Source organism: Passer domesticus, chromosome 33, assembly GCF_036417665.1.
Source record: "Passer domesticus isolate bPasDom1 chromosome 33, bPasDom1.hap1, whole genome shotgun sequence".
Lineage (NCBI taxonomy): Eukaryota > Metazoa > Chordata > Aves > Passeriformes > Passeridae > Passer > Passer domesticus.
The window spans coordinates 1849641-1874623 of record NC_087506.1 but is presented as its reverse complement, the minus strand read 5'-3'; the positions used below and the strand labels follow the sequence as shown (position 1 = coordinate 1874623).

The following is a 24983-nucleotide window of genomic DNA, read 5'->3' as shown; positions in this document are numbered from 1 at the left end:
CAGAGTCCTTGCAATGGAGCAATGTTGCCTTGATTCCATTGTCCCCAGGCTCTCCCAAAGGTGTCCTTGGTTCCGCAGTGGCACAATGGCCCCTTGGTTCCACAAGGCCCCGCAGAGTCACAGTGACCTCTGTGGTTCCAGCAGGACCCAGTCAGTCATAATGGACTCCTTCCTTCCCTTCAGCCCCACAGTATCACAGTGGCCCCTTGGCTCTGTGGTGCCATGTCATACACAGTGTCACCATGGTCCTCTTAGTGCCAGCAGGCCCTGCAGTGTCACAATGGCTCCTTGCTTCCCCAGGGCCCTGCAGTGTCACAATCATCAGAGAATCAACCTTTCCTGATCCAGACCAGGAGCCATTGGTCTTCTTGGCCACCTGGGCACACTGCTGCCTCATGTCCAGCCTGCTGTCCATCAGTCCCTGCAGGTCCCTTTCTACCTGGCTGCTGTCCAGCCACTCTGTCCCCAGCCTGTAGTGCTGCAGGGGTTGTTGTGGCCTAAGTGCAGGACCTGGCACTTGGACTTGTTCAGCCTCACCTTGTTGGGTTTGGTCCCCGGATCCAGCCTGTCCAGGTCCTTGTGCAGAGCCCTCCTCCACTCCAGCAGATCAACACTCTCAGCCAACTTGTTGTCACCATGGTTCCATGGGGCCGCAGAGTTTCACACGGTCTTCATGATTCCATGAGGCCTCACAGTGTCACAATGTCCCCTTGGTTCCATGGGACCCTGTGGTGTCACAAAGTCCCTTGGATTCTTGGGTCCCACAGTGTCACAATGGATCCTTGGTTCCATGAGGTCTTGCAGTGCAGCAATGGATCCTTGGTTCCACATTGTCACTATGGCCCCTAGGTTCCATGAAGCACTGCAGTATCAGAATGGTCTCCTTTGGTTGCCCAGTGTCACAATGGACCACTGATTACATCAAGCTCTGCAATGGCACAATGGTCCACTGGTTCCATGAGGCTGTGAAGTGTCTTAGTTGTCTCTCCATGGTTCCACAAGGCCAGTGTCACAATGGACCTTTGGCTCCATAGGGTCTCGCAGTGTCACAATGGCCCCTTGGTTCCATGACACCCCAAAGCATCATAATGGTCTCCACAGTTCTATGAGGCCCCATGGTGTCACAAGGGACCCTCTGTAGATGGGGCCTCACAGTGTCACAGTGATCCCTATATTCCATGGAGCCACACAGCTTCAGTACAGTCCCCTTGGTTTCATGAGGCCCAGCAACGTCACAGTGCTCTCCATGATTCCATGAAGCCCCACGGTGTTACAATGGTCCCTTGGTCTCACAGGGTCCCACAGTGTCACAATGGTCCCTTGGCTCCATGGGCCCTGTGCTGCTGCATTCACCCCTCCCCTTCTCAGGCCACCCTGCCAGCTGAGAAATGCTCCTTGGGCCTCGGCCTTGGCCAACAGCCCCTGGGCTCAGCTCCTCTGCAGCTCAGCACAAACACTGTCTGCCCCAGGCACTGCTGCTGCCCAACCAGCTCCTGGTTTCTTCAGGAGCAGCCCCGAGAACTGTTTTTGTTCCCTCGGCGGCACAACATCCCTGTTCTCACTCTGCCAAAGAAAGCTGTTGATGCCAAGTGCGGCCAGGATGAACCATTGCTGTGACTGAAGCCCCTCTCTTGGGGCCCTACAAACAGCGCTCCAAAAGGAGCCCCTTGGAGCTCTCCTGGGCCAGCGACTCCCCCTGAGTGGGGCCTCTCCGAGCCGGGAACTCTCCCGTTTGCTGCACTCGGGGATCCTGAACAAGGACAGAGCCTGGGCCGATCCCCCCACTCCTCCAGGCTCAACCCTTCACCCGCTGGGGAGATGCCAAAGCATCCACAGGGAACATTTCCTGCTCTCAGAGGAATTTCTCACAGGTGCCTTGCACTGACTCTTTGTGTCTGTGTGCACACAGGAGTGCCTGTGCTGGGGAAATGTGGCAGAAATGCTGCTCTCGGAGGGGTTGGAGTGCCTTGGACAGCTGAATCAGTCAGGCCTGTAAATAAGGTTAAGTCATGATGTCTAAGCTAATTTGTTATAAGAGTTGCTGCTAAGAATTGTACTTCTGTTAAGTTTCATATAACTTATAAGCTGATATAAATATTGTTAAATATTATTCCACTGTTACATTTCAATATCATAGGTTATAAGTAAGGTTAAATACTGTTAAGTGCTGTTCTTTTGCTAAATTGTGACGTTTAAGGCAGAAATTAAGGTTAAGGTATAAGTTAAGTCCTGTTAAGTTTGATCTCTGTTCGGCTTTTGGGCGGTACTCCTTTTGTCCTTGCCATCGCTGTCCTTTTGTCTCACACACACACAAACACACACATACACACACACGGGCACACACACACACTCTGATAGGGACAGTTCACGGTTCATTTCTGGTTTGACTGCCCAGATTTTGTTTGATTGGTATTCCTGAAGTGTCCAGTCAGGAGCAGAGTGGCTCTTGCCAAAGAATTTTGTGGTGCTGTCACTTAATATTAAATCTGGTTTTTGCTGATCCCTTGCCGGGGATTTTTTCAGCGCTCCCAAGCCCTCATTGGTAACAGGGTGAAGGAGCCCTGGCCCAAGCTCTGGCCCTGGGGGACACAGGGATGCTGCCAGGGGGTCCCTGTCCCCCTGTCCCCCTGTCCCACCCCCCAGGGCCCCAGCCCCCCATCCCTGTGTCAGGCTCTGGGGTCGATCTCGTGGAACATCCTCTGGGGGAGGCTGCGGCACTGCGGGCAGGGTGACCCGGGGGGACAGGGGACCCCACTGTGCACGAGCAGTGTTGGACTGCTCTGGGGGAACTGTGAGGGGGGGCTGGGGCAGAGTGACCTCCTCAGTGATGTCACACAGCCCCTGTGATGTCACAAAGCCCCTGTGATGTCACAGCCCACTCTGGAATGTCACCCTGTGATGTCATACAGCTGCTCTGTCATGTCACAGAAGACTCTGTGATGTCACAAAGTCACCCTGTGATGTCACTGTCTGTTCTGTGGTGTCACAGCCTGCGCTACGATGTTACTCAGCCACCCAGTGATGTCACAACCCACTCTCTGATGTCACAAAGCCACCCTCTATGATGGAAGAGTCTGCTCTATAGCCTCACACCCTACCCTGTCCTGCCACAGCCAGCTCTGTGACGTCATAAGCCCTTCAGTGATGTCACAAAACCCTCTCTGTGATGTCATACTGCCACTCTGTAATGTCACAGCACACACTTTCACATCACAGCCTGATCTATGATGTCACACTGCGATGTCATGAAGTCACAGCCTGCCCTGTGATGTCACAAAATCCCCTCTATGATGCTCTAGCTGTTCAATGACCTCACACAACAAACTCTGTGATGTCATAGCCCAACCTGTGACCTCACACAGCCCACTCTGTGCTGTCACACAGCCCCTTGCTGACATCACAGCTGCTCTGTGCCTCTATGACACAGCCACAGAGGTGCCGCTGTCACACAGCCCCCTCTGGGACATCCCCCAGCCCCTGCCAGTGCTGAGCCCCTGTCAGCTCTGTCTGTGATGTCTCACAGCTCCCTGTGATGTCACAGCCCACATGATGATGTCACAGATTCTTCTGTGATATCACACAGCCTACCCTGGGGTGTCACACAGCCATTCAATGATGTCACAAATTGATCTGTGATGTCACAGCCCCTCTGTGATGTCAGAGAGATACCCTGTGATGGCATAATCCATTCTATGATGTCCAGCCATTTATGTCACAGAGCCTACTCCTCGATGTCGCAGGCAACTCTGAGATGAAACACACCTACTCTGTGATGTCACAGCCTGCTCTGTGATGTTACACAGTCACACGGTGATGTCACAACCCACTCTCTGATGTCACAAAGCCACTTTCCATGTTGGCAGAGTTTGCTCCATGGCCTCTCACCCTATTCTATGACATCACAGCCAGCTCTGTGATGTCACAACCCCCTCAGTGATGTCACAAAAACCTCTCTATGATCTGATACTGCCACTCTCTAATGTCACAGCACATACCCTGACCTCATAGCCTGATCTATGATGTCACACTGCGATGTCATGAAGTCACAGCCTGCTCTGTGATGTCACAGAATCCCCTCTATGATGCTCTAGCTGTTCAATGACCTCACACAACAAACTCTGTGATGTCATAGCCCAACCTGTGACCTCACACAGCCCACTCTGTGCTGTTACACAGCCCCTTGCTGACATCACAGCTGCTCTGTGCCTCTAGGACACAGCCACAGAGGTGCCTGTGTGACACAGCCCCCTCTGGGACATCCCCCAGCCCCTGCCAGTGCTGAGCCCCTGTCAGTTCTGGCTGAGCCCTGCTGGTGTCCCTGAGCTGCCCTGGCAGTGCCCCAGCCCTGCTGGGCTGTGCACGGGAGCTGCTCCTGGCCAGAGCTGTCTCTCTGCAGCGCTGCCCTTGCCAGGAGCTGCCTCTGGGCCAGGAGCCCGGCCCAGCTCAGCAGCACAGACACAGCACCAGGACTTTAATGACCCTCTGGGGCTTTGGTGTTCTTTGCATCAGACTCAGTCCCTCAGAGTATCCTCAAAGAACTTCTCAGGGACTCAAAAAGAGACTGAAACACAGACGTTTCTCATACTTTAAACCGATCCTTCTGAGGGACAGGTCTGAGAAAGTGTCCCCAGGTTGCAGCCAGAGAACAACACTGGAGGCAGTGATGACAGCTGGGGAGAAGCAAGGGAAAGATGTCTCTGATGCTGAGCAAACCTGCGCCTCTGTCCCTGCAGGCTGTCGTCATCCCCTGGCTGCCCCACCTGGCTGGCCCCTTCCTTTGCCGACAGCTCTGCCTCCTGCCTGCCTCTGCCTGCCCACACAAAGCCTTGGGCTGCTCCAGGCTCCTTCTGGGGGATGTGTTGCACCACAGCCCTGCCCTGGCAGGGAACTTCCTTTCTACTGCTGTCCAGTCTGGGCCTCCCCAGCTGCCCTTAGCACAATTATTTCTTCTTCAGGCTCATTCCCACTATGAAGAGAAGCTCCAGCCTCTGTGAAATCACCCTTTACTCCCTCCTGGACTACTCCTGTTCTGTCCTCAGTCTCCACACCAGTGAGCTCAGAGCCTGCAGCTTCCTCCCGCTGGTTATGTGATGAGGCCTCCAAACTCCATCTTGGGAGATTTTTGGGTTCTCTCCAAGGTCTGTGAAAATACAAAAAAAAGTGGTCAAAGTTATTTTCTCCCAAATCTTGCAGTGACAGAACAAGGCTCAATATCTCTGAAATGAATGAGGGTGCATTTACATTTGTTAGAAGGAGGAAATATTTTACAATGATGAGAGTGGCACAAAACTGCAATTCTTCTACCACAGAACTGAATTCCCCATCTCAGGTATTATTCAAGAGCAGGAGCTTTGTGCAGCCTGACCCTCTCATCCCCAAGGACAGAATTGCTGTTGTGTGGGTTCTCTGATGTGCTGGGTGCCCTCACAAAGCTTCTGGCCAGAATGTCTGCTGAGGGCAGCCAGGCTGCTGCAGGGGCAGTGACCTCACAGCCATCACCATGGCAGCCCTGTCCCCTGGGCCTGGCTCTCTCCTTTGCTCTGCCCTTGCCTTGTCTCTGCTGGCAGGAAGAGTTTTGTCATTCACATCTTGTCCCCAAGGTGCTGGGGCCAATGGCTTCCCAGGCAGGCTCCTGGAGCAGAAGTGGCTTTTCAGAGCCCAGGCAGAAATGAGCCCTGAGGCAGCAGCTCTGCAGTGCTGGCCACCAGGCTGGGCTGCCAAGGGAGGCTTCTGGCCATGCCCTGCAAGCAGCTGCTGCTGCCAAGGTGCCTTTGCTGCCTCAGGCTCTGCCTGGCACAGCTCCCAGCACGGCACTCTGCCCTTGTGCCCGAGCCCTTCCCTGTGCTGGGGCTGGCCTGGGGCTTTTCCTGCAGCGAGACCTGCCCTGCTCCTGGCACAGGAAAGGCAGTTCCTGCTGGAGCAGTAGGCTCTGCCTGCCATGGGCTCCAACATCTCCAGCAAGGCATTGTTGACTTCAAAATTGCTTCCTGAAGCAGAATATTCGAATAATTGTTATAGTTCCCATATTGTGGAGTAAATAACTCAGTTTTTTTTTTTTAATTTACTCTGTGGTGTAAATAAGCCATGTTATCTAATCATGATCAGAATCAATCAGAGCCATATTTATATAAATATATCTGGTATTCCATCGTTAATCCTGTGGGACAAATTGAATTAAGGTTCAATTCTACCTGTCCAATCTTTTACACCTTTGAAAAAGTCTGAGGCTGGGATTCGATCCAGCCGCTCCCAGTCTCCTTTTTCAGAAGGAATTTTAGAAGTAGGGGCCCTGCAGGGGTTTGAGGATCCATGGTGGGTGTTGGGTGTCATTTCTCCACCTCATGACTCAGCAGGAGTTTCTCCAATAAAGAAATAAAGCTTTTGCCTGAAGCTCCCACTTTGCCCATGACAGGAACCCCTGTGAGTGTCTGGGACATCCTGGCTCGTTGGCAGCCTGAGGACCACTGGGATGTCACCGTGGAGCCCCCGTGAGTGCCTGTGACAGATGGGTGCCTTGGCAGCCCAAGGTGCCCTGGGAGGTCACCGTGGAATGGCTGTGACTGTCTCTGACCACAGAAGATCTTTACCATCCCCAGAAAGCCCTGGGAGGTGTCCATGGAGCCCCCATCTCTGCCTGTGACATTCCAGCTCTTGAACAGCCTGGAGACTCTTGGAAAGTCCCCATGGAACCCCTCTGTGGGCCTGTGACTAATCTGATCCTTAGCATGGCCACCAGGGCTGGGACCAGCTGGGATGCTTGGTTTCCACAGGGCAGGGCTCAGGAATGGGATTCCCCAATTTCCTGCTCCCCCTAAAACCGCGCTGCCGATTGCTGCCCTCCTGCCTCCCATGGAAAGCACAAAAGGCAAAGATCCTGGGCTAGGATAGGAAGAATTTATTGGGAACAGCAACAAGATGAGGAACAAACAGGAACAGCAACAATATTGATAACAAAAGAGATAAGAAAAATGGAAAACTACAACTCAGCTGACTGTCTCTTCCCGGCCACAATTTCCTCCTGCCTGGGAAGGACACCCTTCTCCTCGAGGGGAGAGAGAGACTCCCTTTCCTGCCCCTGGCAATGACCAGAGGTGGGAGTGAATGGAATGTCACGGCCATGGCCACAACCTCATGTTATTCGATTCCACATCATGTCATTGGCAGGGGCAGGAAAAGGGACAGGTGTCCTCCCAGCATGGATCACAGGAAACATGGATCACCAGGGCTCTGACCAGCATGGGTCATCCAGTGGGGGATGAAGCTGGAGCAGTTCATGAAGCTCTTCCTGCAGCAGGGGCATTTGCAGGGCTTCCCTTACCAGTGACTCCATTGGTGTTGGGTCAAGTTAGAGCTGCTGATGAAGCTCTTCCCACACTGGGGACACTGGTAGGGCCTCTCCCCAGTGTGGATGCGCCGGTGGGTGACGAGAGTGGAGTTGTGCTTGAAGCCCTGCCCGCAGTCGGGGCAGCGGAAGGGCCTCTCCTCGCTGTGAATCCGCTCATGCAGGAGGAGATTGCAGCTGCTGTGAAACCTCTTCTGACAGGTGTGGCACTCGTAGGGCCTCTCCCCAGTGTGGATGCGCTGGTGGGTGACGAGTTGGGAATTGCACTTGAAGCCCTTCCCACAGTCGGGGCAGAGGAAGGGCCTCTCATCAGTGTGGATGCGCTGGTGGGTGACAAGGTGGGAGTTTTGCTTGAAGCCCTTCCCGCAGTCGGGGCAGAGGAAGGGCCTCTCCTCGCTGTGAATCCTCTGGTGCCTGAGGAGAGTGGAGCGGGTCTGAAATCTCTGCTGACACTCAAGGCATTCATAGGGCCTGTCCCCGGTGTGGATGCGTTGGTGGGTCACAAGGGTGGATCTGTAGCTGAAGCCCTTGCCACACTCCCCACACTCGTAGGGCCATTCCCCGGTGTGGATCCTCTGGTGGCAGATCAGGTGGCAGCTCTGCCTGAAGCTCTTCCCACACTCCAAGCACTTGTAGGGCTTCTCCCCATCATGAAGCTGCTCATGGACCATCAGCTCTGAGCTCTGGCTGAAGCTCTGTCCACCTCCCTGCAACAGGCTGGGTCTTTCCTCCTCAGAGCACCCTGGGCTGGGTTTGGAGCACCTCCTCCTGCAGGATCTCAGGGAATTTTCTTCCCCATTGGATTCCTGTGCCATGGAGCCACTCAAAACGGCCTCTTCCACAAGGTTCTGCTGTGGAGATTTGTCCTCGCTGGTCTCCATCCTCATCTCCTTGTCTGAGAAAGGCAGGGCAAGGAGAGGATGGGATTTCCCACCGTGCCAGAGGGAAGGGGAAGGAGATTCTCCCCGTGCATCCCTGGCAGGACGGCCTTGGAAGCAGGGTTGTCCTGCAGCCTTGGGCTGTGCTCTGCAGGGAGATGGAGCAGGAGAGAGAGGGAAAGGGGCTGTGACTTCCTCCTCACCTACCTGATGGTCCCGGGACATCTTCCTCTTCCTCGCAGCCTTCTCCTCCATCTGGCAGTGGTTTTGAGATGGGAAATTCTGTTTTGGGAGGAAAACAAGAGATGAGTGCATTGAGTTATGTACAGGTTTGAGGGTAAACCAGGGGTACAGTCTAAGACAGAATTACAATTTAAGAAGAAAATTAAGATTAAGGCAATGATACAGAAACACTGCCTTAAACTGACAGTCAGGATATAACCTGGCACCCTGTTGGTCAGGGTGCTGGTAGCAGTCCCATTAGATGGTGGCCTCAGTCCTGTTGCAGTGATGAACGTGATTCTGTCGAAGCGGTGATCCTATAGAAGGGTCTGGTCTTCCTCTTAAGGTCCAGTGGTGGTGATGGAGCTCTTGTCCTCTGGGAATCCAGTAGCCAAGGTGCTCCTGGTGCTGCAAGTCTCAGCTTATATCCAGGTAGGAATGTGTGGCTCCTCCCCCTGGGTGGAGCATCCCACAATGGGATGATGTCATTTTACCAGTCCTGCAGGGACACTCAATGGCCCATTAACCTAAGATAGCCCCTGGGGATGTTATCAGGGCTGAGTCATGGAAGAGGTAAAGAACACTGCCCCGCCTGTTTATAACAGTTTCTAAAGGTGGTGATGGAAAACATGCATTTGGTTACATCTTGCACTGCAACCTGAAACAGTGGGGTAATCCCTGCTCGGGGGGTGAACACCACCCCCCTACCCAAACTGGCTCAGGTGTAAAACCCTCACCCTGAGAAGGCCACACACACAGGGGACAATGTCACACTTTGGGGTCCCAGGGTCCCCATCTCCAGCCTCCAGCCAATCCAGTTACTTGGGGCTCTCTCCTCTCCCCACTGCCCTGTCCTGGTTTAGGGCAAATTTGGGAGAAAACCTCAAAAAGGGGATTCCACTAGAAAGCAAATTCAAGCGGCCCCTCCACCAATCAGTTTGGGAAAATATTTCCTTGGAGAAAAGTAGAAAAAACCTGGTTATTTAACAGGCAAGGGATTCACGAGCAGAGCAAATGACCAATATTAAACAACAAAGCCTCTTGCCACTCCAAAAGAGATGACAAACTCAGCAAGTCCCTCCCTGGGCTGTAGCTCAGCACACTCATTCTCTTATCAGTCTCTTATCTGTCTCTTATCAGTTCCTCCATCACTGGAAAAGCCACAGCCCAGACTCAGCCCAATGGGCCACAGGTGTGAGCTGCCAGTGCCCTTCTGGGTGTTCAGTCCAGAGCAGGTTAAAACAGCTCCAAAGAAAAAGAAAAATCACAGTCCAGGGAACTTCTCTGCCTCAGAGAGCTAAAAAAACCCTAAAAGCCAAGGAGAGCCCTGTCCCACCATCTGTCCCTCCAGGAGCTGGAATGTGGAGGAGTGAGTGCAGTTTGTAAAACAAACTGCTCACTTCTTCCTCCCTCCCTTCACTCTCAGAACCAGCCTTAAATGTGCAGAACTCATTTCTGGGCTAAACAGACAAATGTGGGTAGGAGCATGATCCCAGGTCCAGCCCTTCTGGGGGTTTGGGGTGTCTCTGTCCCTCTGACCCCGATGATGTTTGGGTGGGGTCACACCAGGGCTGAGAGGGACAGAGACCCCCCCAGCATCCACAGGGATGGGAAGGTCGGAGAGCCCCCCAGCCCCAAGCACCCTCAGCAGTGAGAGGGACACAGAGCCCCTGGTCCCCAGCCCTGCACAGGCATTCCCTGAGGCCAGAGGGATGGAGAGACCACCGAGCAACCACCAGGGTGAGGGGACAGAGACCCCCGAGGATCCCCTGGGCTGAGAGGGACAGAGACTGCCCCAAGCATCCCCCTGGCATGGGGGTGAGAGGGAGGGAGACCCCCAGGCATTCCCTGGGGTGAGAATGATGGACACCACCTCAGGAATGGCCTGAGGTGACAGGGACAGGGACAGAATCCCCCCAAGCCCCTCCCAAGCATCCTTCAAGCATCCCCTGGGCACTGGACAAAATAAACTTGGCAGAAATCAAACTTAACACCATGTTAAATGCCTTGAGGAACATTTGCTCTTGCCACAAGTCACTTGTGATGGAAATGTAAACAAATCCCAAACATTAATAAACCAACAATGGAAGCAATTCTGTGCCAATTCCAAGTTTCATCGGTTCCTGCACAGCTCCAGCTCAGCTGCTGGCAGGTTCCAAAAAAAACACAAAAGATGGAAATTTGGCCCAAGATTATTAAAAGGAAGGAAAAACTCTGTATAGCTGTGACAAAGGTGACAGGGACGAAGACACTTATGATTTTCACATGTGGCAAAGTCTCCAAGCCTGTGAATTCAGGACTAATTTAGGAATCTAGCTACTTGAGCTGGGCTTCCTGTGGGACTTCTAGCAGCCTTGCGTTCCTCACATTGGGGTGAATGAATCCCATTCCTAAACCTCAGCCTGTGGAGACCGAGCATCCCAGCTGGTCCCAACCCTGGTGGACATGGCAACATCCTTGGGAGTGGGGGAGAATCCCATTCCTAAACCCTGGTCCATGGAAACCGAGCATCCCAGCTGGTCCCAGCCCTGGTGGCCATGGCAACAGCCTTGGGAGCGGGTCCCTGGCTGGGGCTGTGGGAACCTCTTCCCTCTGGTGCCCAGGGACAGGACTGGAGGGAACGGCTGCAGCTGAGTCGGGGCAGGCTCAGGCTGGATCTCAGGAAAAGGTTTTTCCCCAGAGGCTGCTGGGGCGCTGTCCAGGCTCCCCAGGGAAGGCTCCCAGCTCCAGGGCTCTCTGAGCTCCAGCAGCGTTTGGCCAGCGCTGCCAGGCCCAGGCTGGCATTGTTGGGGTGTCCTGTGCAGGGCCAGCAGTTGGTCTCCAGGATCCTGATGGGTCCCTCCCAGCTCAGCCAATTCTGTGGATCTGGGATCCCATGACCCTGGGGATGGGACGGCCAATGGTTGCCATGGCAACGGGCTCTGGCTGCAGGCCTGAGCTGGTGTCCATGGCAACCACTCCTGGCATGGGGTCTGCATGGAGCTGCCGAGGGACTGAGCACAGCAACAGGGGGCTGGGGATGGTTGCCATGGAAACTGAGCATAGCAACAGGGAGCTGGTGATGGTTGCCATGGAAACTGACCATAGCAACAGGGGGCTGGGGATGGTTGCCTGCTAAGGATCAGATTTGTCACAGGTCCTCAGAGGGGTTCCATGGGGACATTCCAAGAGTCTCCAGGCTGTTTAAGAGCTAGAATGTCACAGGGAGAGACAGGGGCTCCATGGACACCTCCCAGGGCTTTCTGGGGATGGTAAAGAGCCCTGTGGTCAGAGGCAGACACAGCCATTCCATGGTGACATCCCAGGAGTCCCCAGGCTGCCACAGAGCCGGGATGTCCCAGACACTCACAGCGGTTCCTGTCATGAGCACAGTGGGAGCTTCAGGCAAAAGCTTCATTTCTTTATTACAGAAACTCCTGTTGAGACATGAGGTGGAGAAATTACTTCCAACAGCCACCATGGAACCTCAAACCCCTGCAGAACCACTAGACTTGTAAAATTCCTTCTAAGAGAGGAGACTGGGAGAGGCTGCATCCAATCCCAGCCCAGACTTTGTCAAAGGTTTATGTATAAAAGATTGGAGAGGTGGAATTGAACCTTAATGCAATTTGTCCCACACGATTAATGATGGAGTACCAGAGAAATTTATATAAATACAGCCCTGATGGATTGTGATCATGATTAGTCAGAAAGATCTTAACCACAGTACTGGAATTATAACAATTATTAGAATATTCTGTTCTAGGAAGCAATTTTGAAGTCAACAGGGCCTTGCTGGAGTTGTTGGAGCCCATGGCAGGCAGAGCCTCCTGCTCCAGCAGGAACTGCCTTTCCTGTGCCATCAACAGGGCAGGTCCCACTGCAGGAAAAGCCCCAGGCCAGCCCCAGCACAGGGAAGGGCTTGGGCACAAGGGCAGAGTGCCGTGCTGGGAGCTGTGCCAGGCAGAGCCTGAGGCACCAAAGGCACCTTGGCAGCAGCAGCTGCTTGCAGGGCATGGCCAGAAGCCTCCCTTGGCAGCCCGGCCTGGTGGCCAGCACCGCAGAGCTGCTGCCTCAGGGCTCATTTCTGCCTGGGCTCTGAAAAGCCACTTCTGCTCCAGGAGCCTGCCTGGGAAGCCATTGGTCCCAGCACCTTGGGCACAAGATATTAATGACAAAACTCTTCATGCCAGCAGAGACAAGGCAGGGACAGAGGAAAGGAGAGAGCCAGGCCCAGGGGACAGGGCTGCCATGGTGATGGCTGTGAGGTCACTGCCCCTGCAGCAGCCTGGCTGCCCTCAGCAGACATTCTGGCCAGAAGCATAGTGAGGGCACCCAGCACATCAGAGAACCCACACAACAGGAATTCCGTCCTCGGGGATGAGAGGGTTTCACTGGGTCAGGCTGCACAAAGGTCCTGCTCTTGGAGAAGTCCTGGGGTTGGGAATCCACTTTTCTGGGAAAACAGTTGCAGTTTTGTGCCGCTCTCATAATTGTAAAATATTTCCTCGTTTTAACAAATGTAAATCCACCCTCATTCAGTTTAAAGACATTGACCCTTTTTCTCTCATTGCCAGATTTGGGAGAAAATAATTTCAACCACTGTTCTTCTATTTTCACAGACCTTGGAGAGGACCCAAAAATCTCCCAAGATGGGGTTTGGATGCCTCATCACATAACCAGTGGGAGGAGGCTGCAGGCTCTGGGCTCAGGGGTGTGGAGGCTGAGCACAGAACGGGAGTAGACTGGGAGGGAGTAAAGGGTGGTTTCATAGAGGCTGGAGCTTCTCTTCATAGTGGGAATGAGCCTGAAGAAGAAATAATTGTGCTAAGGGCAGCTGGGGAGGCCCAGACTGGACAGCGGGAGAAAGGAGTTTCCCTTCCAGGGCAGGGCTGTGGTGCAACACATCCCCCAGAAGGAGCCTGGAGCAGTCCAAGGCTTTGTGTGGGCAGGCAGAGGCAGGCAGGAGGCAGAGCTGTCAGCAAAGGAAGGGGCCAGCCAGGTGGGGCAGCCAGGGGATGACAACAGCCTGCAGGGACAGAAGCGCAGGTTTGCTCAGCATCAGAGACATCTTTCCCTTGCTTCTCCCCTGTCATCACTGCCTCCAGTGTTCTTCTCTGGCTGCAACCTGGGGACACTTTCTCAGTCCTGTCCCTCAGAAGGATTGGTTTAAAGTATGAGAAACTTCTGTGTTTCAGTCTCTTTTTGAGTCCCTGAGAAGTTCTCTGAGCACACTCTGAGGGACTGAGTCTGATGCAAAGAGCACCAAAGCCCCAGAGGGTCATTAAAGTCCTGGTGCTGTGTCTGTGCTGCTGAGCTGGGCTGGGCTCCTGGCCCAGAGGCAGCTCCTGGCAAGGGCAGCGCTGCAGAGAGACAGCTCTGGCCAGGAGCAGCTCCTGGGCACAGCCCAGCAGGGCTGGGGCACTGCCAGGGCAGCTCAGGGACACCAGCAGGGCTCAGCCAGAACTGACAGGGGCTCAGCACTGGCAGGGGCTGGGGGATGTCCCAGAGGGGGCTGTGTCACAGCGGCACCTCTGTGGCTGTGTCCTAGAGGCATAGAGCAGCTGTGATGTCAGCAAGGGGCTGTGTGACAGCACAGAGTGGGCTGTGTGAGGTCACAGGTTGGGCTATGACATCACAGAGTTTGTTGTGAGAGGTCACTGAGTAACTACAGCATCATAGAGGGGATTCTGTGACATCACACAGCAGGCTGTTACTTCATGATATGGCTGTGTGACATCATAGATCAAGCTGTGAGGTCAAAATTTGTGCTGTGACATTAGACAGTGGCACTATCACATCATAGAGAGGTTTTTGTGACATCACTGAGGGGGTTGTGACATCACAGAGCTGGCTGTGATGTCATAGATAGGGTGTGAGGCCATGGAGCAAACTCTGCCAACATGGAAAGTGGCTTTGTGACATCAGAGAGTGGGTTGTGACATCGCCGTGTGACTGTGTAACATCACAGAGCAGGCTGTGACATCACAGAGTAGGTGTGTTTCATCTCAGAGTTGCCTTCGACATCGAGGAGTAGGCTCTGTGACATAAATGGCTGGACATCATAGAACGGATTATGCCATCACAGGGTATCTCTCTGACATCACAGAGGGGCTGTGTGACATCACAGATCAGTTTGTGACATCACAGGAGCTGTAAGACATCACAGGGGGCTGTGTGACATCACAGATCAGCTGTGTGACATCACAGGAACTGTGTGAGGTCACTGGGGAGGTCCCTCTGCCCCAGCCCCCCCATCACAGTTCCCCCAGAGCAGTCCAACGCTGCTCGTGCACAGTGGGGTCTCCTGACCCCCCGGGTCCCCCCACCCCCGGTTCCGCAGCCTCCCCCAGAGGATGTTCCACGAGATCGACCCCAGAGCCTGACACAGGGACAGGGGGTCAGGGCCCTGGTAGGGGGGACAGGGGCCAGGGACCCCCCGGCAGCGTCCTCGTGTCCCCCAGGGCCAGAGCCTGGGCCAGGGCTCTTTCACCCTCTTATGCACGAGCGCTTGAGAGCGTGCAAAAAATCCCCAGCAAGGGATCAGCAACAACCAGATTTAATATTAAGGGACAGCAGCTCAAAGTTCCTTGGCAAGAGTCACTCTGTTCCTGAATGGGCAATTCAGGCACACAAAGGAAACAAAGAAACAACAAAGCCAAAACAAATCCAGCCAATCAAACCAGAAATGAAACAAGAACTCTCCCTGTGTGTGTGAGTGTGCCAAAAGGGCAGTGAAGGCAAGGATAAAAGGAATATGGCCTAAAAGCTTAACACAGCTCAAACCTAACAGGACTAAACCTTGACTTCTACCTTGAACTAAACAATTTAGCAAAAGAACAAAGCTTAACAGTATTTCACGTAACTTGCAACCTCTGCCATACCAATTTAATAGAGAAATAACAGTATTTAACTCAGCTTATAACTTATATTAAACATAACAACATAGCAAAGGAGCAACTCTTAGCAGCATTTAACTTCACTTAGACCTTGTGATAAATCACCTCACTTACATGTCTGACTGACTCAGCTATCAAAGGCACTCCAACCCCTCCGAGAGCAGCATTTCTGTCACTTTTCCCCAGCACAGGCACTCCTGTGTGCACACAGACACAAAGAGGCAGTGCAAGGCACCTGTGAGAAATTCCCCTGAGGGCAGGAAATGCTCCCTGTGGATGCTTTGGCATCTCCCCAGCGGGTGAAGGGTTGAGCCTGGAGGAGTGGGGGGATCGGCCCAGGCTCTGTCCTTGTTCAGGATCCCCGAGTGCAGCAAACGGGAGAGTTCCCGGCTGGGAGAGGCCCCACTCAGAGGGAGTCGCTGGCCCAGGAGAGCTCCAAGGGGCTCCTTTTGGAGCGCTGTTTGTAGGGCCCCAAGAGAGGGGCTGCAGTCACAGCAATGGTTCATCCTGGCCGCACTTGGCATCAACAGCTTTCTTTGGCAGTGTGAGAACAGGGATGTTGTGCCACTGAGGGAACAAAACCAGTTCCCAGGGCTGCTCCTACAGCAACCAGGAGCTGGTTGGGCAGCACCAGTGCCTGGAGCAGACAGTGTTTGTGCTGAGCTGCAGAAGAGCTGAGCCCAGGGGCTGTTGGCCAAGGCCGAGGCCCAAGGAGCATTTCTCAGCTGGCAGGGCGGCCTGAGAAGGGGAGGGGGGAATGCAGCAGCACAGGGCCCATGGAACCAAGGGACCATTGTGACACTGTGGGGCCCTGTGAGACCAAGGGACCATTGTGACACTGCGGGGCCACATGGAATCATGGAGAGCACTGTGACATCGCTGGGCTCATGGAACCAAGAGGACTGTACTGATACTGTGTGACTCCATGGAATGTAGGTATCATTGTGACACTGAGACGCCCCATCAAACCAAGGGTCCATTGTAACATTGTGGGGCCTCCTGCAACCGTGGAGACCATTATGACACTTTGCGGTGTCATGGGACCAAGGGGCCATTGTGACACTGAGGGGACTCCATGAAGCCAAATGTCCCTTGTGACATTGCAAGGCCTCGTGGAACCATGGAGGCACCATTAAGTGACTTTACAGCCTCATGGAACCATGGGGCCGCTGTGACAAGGAGGGGACTCATGGAATCATGAAGATACTATGGGGCCCTATGGAATAAGCAAAGCATTTTGATACTGTGAGGCCTCATGGAACCAGTGAGACCATTGTGACCCTGGGGGTCCCCACAGAACCAAGAGGAACATTGTGATACTGTGGGGCCTTGTGAAACCAAAAGGCCTTTGTGACACTGCAGGGCTGGAACCAAAGTTCCATTGTGACATTGCAGGGCCTCGTCGCATCAGTGCTCCATTGTGACACTGGGCAACCAAAGGAGACAATTGTGACACTCCAGGGCTCATGGAACCAAAAGCTCCAGGGCGACACAGAGGGGCCTCCTGTCATCAATGGTCTATTGTGACACTGTGGAGCCAAAGGAGACCATTGTGACACTGCAAACACCCAGGGTCCAAAGGTCCATTGTGACATTGCAGTGCTCATGGAACAGAGGAGTCACATGTCATTGTAGGGCCTAGGGAACCACAGAGACCATTGTGACAATGCAAGGCTTCATGGAACCCAGGCATCGTTGTGACATTATGAGGCACCATAAAACTAAGGGAACCCGGAACAAGTCTGGCTGGTTTGACCTTCTGGGCCCCCTGAATGGTCCGGCTGACCTTGGTATGTTGAGAATCTCCTGTTACCTCCTACTGAAACACTGGGGCTCCATGCTTTCCTTCCTATGGAAAAGAACTCTCCTTCTCCTCCAGGCACACATGGCCAGAATTCAGATTTCACCTCCAAATTTCCTTATATCAAGGAATTCTTTCCACAGGAATATTGCCAGGACAAGTCTGGCTGGCAGTGGTTTCATGGTCACTTCCCATCTGTCTTCAAAACACCGGTGAAGGCTCCGTGCTTTCCTTCCTAGGGAAAGAACTGTCCTAGGGAAAGAACTGTCCTGCTTCTCCAGGCACCCATGGCCAAGACTGGGGATCCATCTCCAAAATTCCCTAAATCCAAAGACTGCTCCCAGACAAAATCTGCCATTGCTGACAACTCTGCTGGCCTTGGCCTAGTGAGGCTCTCACCTGCCTTCCAAACACTGGGGCTCTGTGCTTTCCTTCCAATTGAAAAGAACTGTCCTTCTTGTCCAGGTGCCCATGACCAGAATTGGGATTTCGCCTCCAACATTCCCTATTGTGACAGACTGGAGGAGATTGTTGGCTGGAAACATTTCACGTGTGGGGGAGGAAGGGGCAGGTCCAGCTTTGCCCTGGAAGCCCAGCACTGCCCTGCCCTGGAACCCCAATCCCCCCAGAGCCTCTATCCCAGCCCAGCAGTGGCTGCCAGTCCCTGGCACAGCACAGGCAATGCTCCACAGCCACCTCTGGAACCACCAGCCCAGCTCCTTAGCGACCAAATGACCCCAAGTCTCACCTGGGGGAAGGGCCCAGGAAGACCAAGGGGTATTGAAGGCTGACCACAAGGCAAGCACACATCTTGACTCTACCTCCTCTTGGAATTTCTTTCTGAACACGGCTGGAATCCAGGAGGCGGTAGCTGTGTGTGTGCTCCTCTGTATCTTTCTTACTTTTTTTCTCTCTCCCTGTCTGCTTCTACTTTATATGCCCCTTGGAAATTTTGATGAACTTAAAATTGAACAGCTTAGAGTTTGCGAAGTTGAATGTGCCAAATTAATGCTTTGAAAAGTGCTTTTTGTTGATTTAATGTCATAATAAACCTTTTCCCAAAGTTTCTCTGATTTTCTAAAGTTGCCAGTAAAGGCTGTATTGCTCTTTTGAGCTTTTCAGAATCTCTTGCTGGTATTTCTCCAGGGAGTCCAACTCAGAGTACACAAACAATTGTAATTCCTATTAAAAGTCTCCTTGAGAGAGTTTTTTAGTGGATGGGAGTCAGGGCTTGTCTGTCCTGCTTGGCACAGCCCAGGCAGGGCTTTCCCAGCCACATTCCACTCTCCATTGCCCAGCTGGAGCCACTGGTGCCTCTGAGTTCTGCTGGCCCAGCCCCAGGGACGCTCTCCTTGTCTGCCCATTCCCCCACGGTCTCTGGGCAGGGATGGCCTCAGTGGGGGCTGCTAACATCCTCAGCAACTTGGAGGCTGCTGCTGGATTTCACTGCTGCAGAGGCTTGTTCAGCCTGCAGCTCTTCAGTGCAGGAATTCAGTGTCCCAGGCCTCATTAACATTCAGAACACCTTAAAAATCCAAGACTCTGGGAAGAATTTTTTTCAAATAAACCTTTCAAATAATTTAATTTGTGGTTATTAGACAGATTTCAGGAGTGTATTGAAACTGAATACATTCTATTTTAAAAGACAGTGAGAAATCATTTTGTAGGTCCTGTTTAGTTTTTTTTCACTTCTAAAAAATTGATACGTGCAATCTACAATTGATATTGAAGCCAAGTACCTCCTCATGCAGCTTGAATAGATATGAAAATCAAGACCCTTCATGGCTGACAATCAATCAGACTCTGTCCCTACGCCCACCCCACCATTTCCCCCATCCAAGCCCTGGCACTCAGAGCAGCCTTGTGCAAATCTGAGCTGCCTCCAGGCCAGGCTGCACCTGCAGCTTTCAGCTCCTTGGCTCCAACTCCCACCTGCTTTCCTTGGAGAAGGAACTGCCTGAGACACAGAGGGATGTTCATTGATTGTCAGCCAACAAAGCCAAGGGAAGGCACAGCTCCATCAAATGCAAAAGTCATTCTTCTCCCTGGCTCTGCCCTGGCCCTGATCCCCACAGCCTGTCCTGTTTCCTTCATCCCTCCTTTGCCAGGGAGCTCTGCTCTGGCTGTGGAGAGAGATCCAAGTGCAGCCACTGGGGTGGGAGCCACAACTCATCAGGTTTGTGTGCTTTGAGGGAGCAGGAACGGGTGAGACTCAGAGGCATAGAAAGGTTTCTCTTCATGGCACACATAATAAATGTAAACATGATAAAATTTAAGAAACATCAAAACCCTTCCCTCAGCAGCTTGTGACATGCCAGCAACATCTGACATATCCACCATCCACAATGGATTGCCATACAGGAAAGATTTTAGACAAAGACTTAGGAAGAGGTGACATAAAAGATACAAATACAACTAAGATGCTCACTGAGAAGGTGTTGAAACTCCTGAAAGATTGGGCAACTCCCGGATTCTCAAAGCACTAAGGCAGTCAACAGAGACACAATGGAATGAGCAGAGAACAGCTGCAGGAGGAAATCTGGGAACAACTGGAATTACATAGATCCAGCTGCTCCAAATCAAGAGATCTCAGACATGGCATTTCCACAGGAGAGCTGGAAACACCTGAAGGAAGAAAGCCATGAAATACTAGAATGAAAGTTGGTAGCAATGGTTGAGGGGAAGATCAGTATTTCTTCTCCTGCCATCAGTAGAAGAAACCAGTAGATCCAGGAAATTCCCCTTCCTGGTGGGAAAATTTTGCCATTTCTTAAAAGTACTCAAATGCCTCAGATAAAAAATATTTTCTGATATATTATGAAAGCAACAGGTATTAAAACCTGTGCCCCTTTCCAGGCAGACATCAGTTTTGTGTCCATGAAGAGGCAGTGCCACTTCTGCCTTGAGGTGCCCAGCTGGGATTGGATCTCTCCGAGAGCACCTGAGGGAGAGCAGAGCACCTTGCAAGCTGCAGGTCCCTGACAACCCCGCAGGGCTCCTGTTCTATCAACTTCTGCTCTGCTCCAGTCTGAAACAGGGGCCAGCATGGTGCCGGGATCATCAGAGAGCTGAGGTGTGTGCTGGAATTCCATGCTCTCCCCATCCTGCAGCAGCCCTGCATTTCCTTTCTCCAGTCTTGGTCTCCAGCACAGCCATGGAGGCTCTTTGGGCTCCTGACTGTTCCTGCAGCCCCCAAGGGCAGCTGAGCTCTGCCTTTGGCACAATCAGCCCTGGCCAGCGCAGGCCATGCTCAGCAATTGCTTGTGTGTGCCTGGCCTTGCTGTCAGCCCCGGCAGTGGCTGCGTGGCCCCTTGGTGGCCCTGTGCTGGCCCAGCCATGGTGGCCCAGCCCCTGTGCAGGCCCAGCCCAGGCCAGGAGCATTGCGGCTGGGAACGGCCCCTGTGCCGTGGGGCCCACAGCAGCCTTGGGGCTCTGTGCCCCATGGCCTCCCTGCTGGGCAGCCTCTGCCAGCTCCTGCACAGCCCCTGGCACCTGTGGGCCTGCACAGACAGCCCTGCACCGGGCTCTGCCAGCCTCTGGGCCAGCAGAGAGGCCGGCCAGGGCTGGCCATGGCCGGGAACAGGCCCTGAGCCCCGCAGGAGGATGGAGCTGGGCCACAGCCAAACTCAGCCCAGGGCAAAGCTGAGCTCAGCAACCAGGGCTGCCAAGGGCTGGGGACAGAGGCTGGCGGTGACAAATGTCCTGGGCCCCCTCCCTGCTCTGTCCGTGCCCCCAAGTGCACAGAGCAGCCTCCTCTCTGGGGCACTTGCCTGTTTGCAATGCCTTGCACAGGCGCTGGCCCTGCCCCACAAGGCCTGGCCTGAGTCCTGCCCCTGCACGCTCAGCCAGGCTGAGATGGACACTGATGGTTTCTGGGGCAGGCTCTCTGAGCCCAGCCCAGCTCCCTGCAAGCTCTGCCAGCTGCCCTGAGCTCTGGGCAGCACCAAGGGCCTCTCCCCAGCCCAGCCCAGCCGGCTCTGGCCCCACAGCTCTGCTCAGGCCAGGCTGCTCTGGCCACTGGCCCCACGGCCTCAGCCCCTGCCAAGGGCACAGCAGCAGCTGCAGCTCACACAGGACTCAGCCCCAGCCATGGTGGAAGGTGCTGGGCCAAGGCCAAAGGAGGCTCCCTGGCTGCCCTGCTCCCCTCTGGCTCAGGTGCTGAGAGCTCTGCAGCCCCTGCTGCCATCCCATGTGCCCAGGGCAGCACAAAAGCCCCGGCCTTGGGGCCCTCAAGAGCTGCTCCTGCTCCAGGCCCAGGGCCCATCCCAAAGCTGGGGCAGCCACAAAGCTGTGCCCATTGCTGTTCATTGCTGCTCTGATGGGGATGGATCCTCAGCCACTTGGAGGTTGATGATGAAATTTCGTACTCCAAGGCCTCTTCTTTCTTGAGCTCTTCAGTTCAGGAATTCAGTGAGAAAAACTTATAAACATTTGTTCAACATGCCCAAAGAAGAAAAGCCATTTGGAATAACAGAAGGTTTCAAGTTTTCTCTAATTAATTAGACAGATATCTGAAGTGTATTCAAAGTGTATATACTGTCTTGAAAACAATGCAGAGAGAACAGTTTGTTCTGTTTAATTGTTTTTCCTGTTTATAAATTGATATCAGCAATGTCCAGTTGATATTGACCCCCAGCACCTTCTAATGCAGACTGAATAGCTATGAAAATCAAGCCCTTGATGGCTGAGAGTCAATCAGACTGTGTCTCCTGCCCCCTCCCGACCATTTCCCTCATCCAACCCCTGGCACTCCTATGGACCAGCAATGGTGTCACCAGCAGGACCAGGACAGCAATTCTTCCCCTGTGCTGGGCGCTGGTTGGGCAGCACCTCGGGTGCTGTGTCCAGTTCTGGGACCCCAAATTTAGCAAGAACGTGGAGGGGCTGGAGTGTGTCCAGAGAAGGGCAACAAGGCTGGTGAAGGGTCTGGAACACAAATCCTGTGAAGAGAGGCTGAGGGAGCTGGAGTTGTTTATCCTGGAGAAGAGGAGGCCAGGGGGAGACAAGGTGGTGTCAGGGCACAGGTAGGACTTGATGATCTCCAAGGTCTTTTCCAACCTTGCTGATTCTGGGATTCTCTGAAACCACCCTTGCAGCAGTTGCACGATGAGCCCTGGGCCTCCTCTTCAGAAGCACAAGCAGCCCAGGTGCCTCAGCTTCTCCTGGCAGCCCCAAAGCCCATCCTGTCAGTCCTGCAGAGCCTCTGCAGCTCCTCCTCATTGCCCAGAACAGGGAGCCCCACAGGCAGACACAGCAGCCCAGATGTGCCCCCCCGGCCTGTGGTGCCTCTGGCAAGGGAGCAGCACCAGGCACTGCAGGAGCCTGCAGACAATTCCTGCAGCACTTGGAGGATGATCCTGCTGCCCAAGGGACGTTCCCATGGTGCCAAGTCAGGAACTGCAATGGGGAGCGGGGCCAGAGAGGAAAGGGCAAACAGGGATGGGCTTTTTGCAGGGGAGGGAACAGGGGTGGGCAACAGGAAGAAATTTGTACAAAAAAAAAGGGGAAAACAAAGCAAAGCTGAAGCCAAGGAAATGCTCAGGGCAGTTCAGGGGTGGCTGTCAGGCAGCCCTGGCTCTGAGCAATAGCATCTGCAGTGGGACAGGAATCTCCCAGCTAATGGGAACAAAGTTTCTGGCTGACTGCAGAGGCCAGGACAAAGCTGAGTGGTTTCCCTGGTATCCCCCAGCTCTTCCTGGCCCCAGGGGCTGATGGCATTTGTGCTCCCTCAGGTTCATGTCCCCACAGCAGCAGCATGGGGGTGCTCCTGCCTGCTCTGTGCAATGCAAACAGGGGCTCCTGAGCCAGTGCTGCCGTGGCTGTGCCTGCAAGGATGCGGCACCTCTGTGAGCTGGGGGAGAGGCCAGGGCTGCAGAGGGGGGATGTTGTTGGCAGCTCCATGAGGATGCACTAGGACGCTGCCCTGGGCTGTCCAGCGCACTGGGGATGGATCAGCCCCTGCTCTGCTGCTCCTTCCCGTCTCCCCCAGGGCCCTTGCAGAGCCCCAGCCATGCTGTTTGCCCCCAGCCTGCCCACGGCCAGCCTGGGGCTGCTCACCCTGGGGCTTTTCTGTGCTGAGCATTGGCCTGGCCGTGTTCTTGAGAGAGCCTGGGCAAGGAGCCTGGAGCCCCCAGGGCCTGGCCTGAGGCGTCAGCGCTGCCCCAGCAGTGTCCATGGCCTGTCCCTGCTGCAGCCCCGGCACTGCCACCCCCAGGACTGTGCCCGGCCCCGAGAGCACTCAGGCCCTGCAGCAACACCAGGGCCACCAGGGCAGCGGGGCAGGGCCATGGCAGCAGCACTGGCAACACCAAGTGCTGCTGCTGCTGCTGCTGGGCACAGCTGCTGTGCCAGCACTGATCTGCCCCCAGCTCTGCACACCAACATTGCTGCTGCAGCTCCAGAGAAGGCAACAAAAGGGCATCTCTGCAGAAAACTCTTCTGTGCAATCCTTTATTTCCTTTAAAGCCTCCATGAACGCAGCCCCTCACTGCCACGATTTGTGGCCGCAGGGAACGTGGAAAGAAACAAAATGAACAAAGGCACAAACAATGACATTTCTTTGTGGAATAAAGTATAAAAGTAAAACAAAGAAAGAGAACCTCCAAAATGAAACAAACAATAATTGTCAAACTTTATTTTTATTACAAATGACTTGTGGAAATTTGCAAGCAGTTTAATATTTCTGAAAACATCGAGTTATCAGTCTCCTCACTGCAGCCTTGAGCTCCTGGTTCCTCAGGCTGTAGATAAGGGGGTTCAGGGCTGGAGGCACTACCGAGTACAGAACTGACAAGGCCAGATCCAGGGATGGGGAGGAGATGGAGGACGGTTTCAGGTACGTAAATGTGCCAGTGCTGAGGAAGAGGGAGAGCACGGCCAGGTGAGGGAGGCAGGTGGAAAAAGCTTTGTGCCGTCCCTGCTCAGAGGGGATCCTCAGCACAGCCCTGAAGATCTGCACATAGGAGAAAACAATGAACACAAAACAACCAAATACCAAACAGGCACTTACAGCAAGAAGCCCCATTTCCCTGAGATGGGATTTGGAGCAGGAGAGCTTGAGGATCTGTGGGATTTCACAGAAAAACTGGCCCAGGGCATTGCCATGGCACAGGGGCAGGGAAAATGTATCGGCTGTGTGCAGCAGAGAATAGAGAAAGGCACTGGCCCAGGCAGCTGCTGCCATGTGGGCACAAGCTCTGCTGCCCAGGAGGGTCCCGTAGTGCAGGGGTCTGCAGATGGACACATAGCGGTCGTAGCACATGATGGTCAGGAGGGAAAGCTCTGCTGAGATGAAGAGCAAAAAGAAAAAGAGCTGTGCAGCACATCCGGTGTAGGAGATGTTCCTGGTGTCCCAGAGGGAATTGTGCATGGCTTTGGGGACAGTGGTGCAGATGGAGCCCAGGTCGCTGAGGGCCAGGTTGAGCAGGAAGAAGAACATGGGCGTGTGCAGGTGCTGGCCGCAGGCTACGGCGCTGATGATGAGGCCGTTGCCCAGGAGGGCAGCCAGGGAGATGCCCAGCAAGAGGCAGAAGTGCAGGAGCTGCAGCTGCCGCGTGTCTGCCAATGCCAGCAGCAGGAAGTGGCTGATGGAGCTGCTGTTGGACATTTGCTGGGGCTGCACATGGGGACCTGTTCATGGAGAAAGGACAGTGAAGATTTAGAGGAGATACCTGGAACCAAAATCAAAGGCATTTCCCAGACACCCTCCTCGGTAACACACAGACACACCATTTCGTGTTCAAGAATTCTGCTGGTTTTTTTGCTAAGATCCCCTGTATCTTTGCTGCTGTTCTTGGATATCAGAAACCCTCAGCATTTCTGCTGCCCTCAGGTGGAACAGAGCAAGTTCTGTTAGGTAAAGT

At 53.8% G+C, this 24983-nt stretch overlaps 2 protein-coding genes across 2 annotated transcripts; both read right to left on the bottom strand.

The window, feature by feature from the left end:
- Positions 1-7006: 7006 nt before the first annotated feature.
- Positions 7007-10031, bottom strand: LOC135288492 (zinc finger protein 239-like). The gene is made up of 2 exons (XM_064401877.1): positions 8428-10031; positions 7007-8237 (listed from the first exon to the last, which is right to left on the bottom strand). The coding sequence occupies exon 2, from the start codon at positions 8227-8229 to the stop codon at positions 7315-7317; it is 915 nt and encodes a 304-aa protein (XP_064257947.1). The 5' UTR covers positions 8230-8237; positions 8428-10031; the 3' UTR covers positions 7007-7314.
- Positions 10032-23794: 13763 nt separating this feature from the next.
- LOC135288574 (olfactory receptor 14J1-like) lies at positions 23795-24727 on the bottom strand. The gene has a single exon (XM_064401959.1). It carries the CDS (start codon positions 24725-24727, stop codon positions 23795-23797), a length of 933 nt encoding a protein of 310 aa, XP_064258029.1.
- Positions 24728-24983: the final 256 nt, after the last annotated feature.

Excerpts from the sequence above, each read along its gene's own strand:
- LOC135288492 (XM_064401877.1), bottom strand. The coding sequence starts at position 8,229 with ATGAGGATGGAGACCAGCGAGGACAAATCTCCACAGCAGAACCTTGTG.
- LOC135288574 (XM_064401959.1), bottom strand. The coding sequence starts at position 24,727 with ATGTCCAACAGCAGCTCCATCAGCCACTTCCTGCTGCTGGCATTGGCA.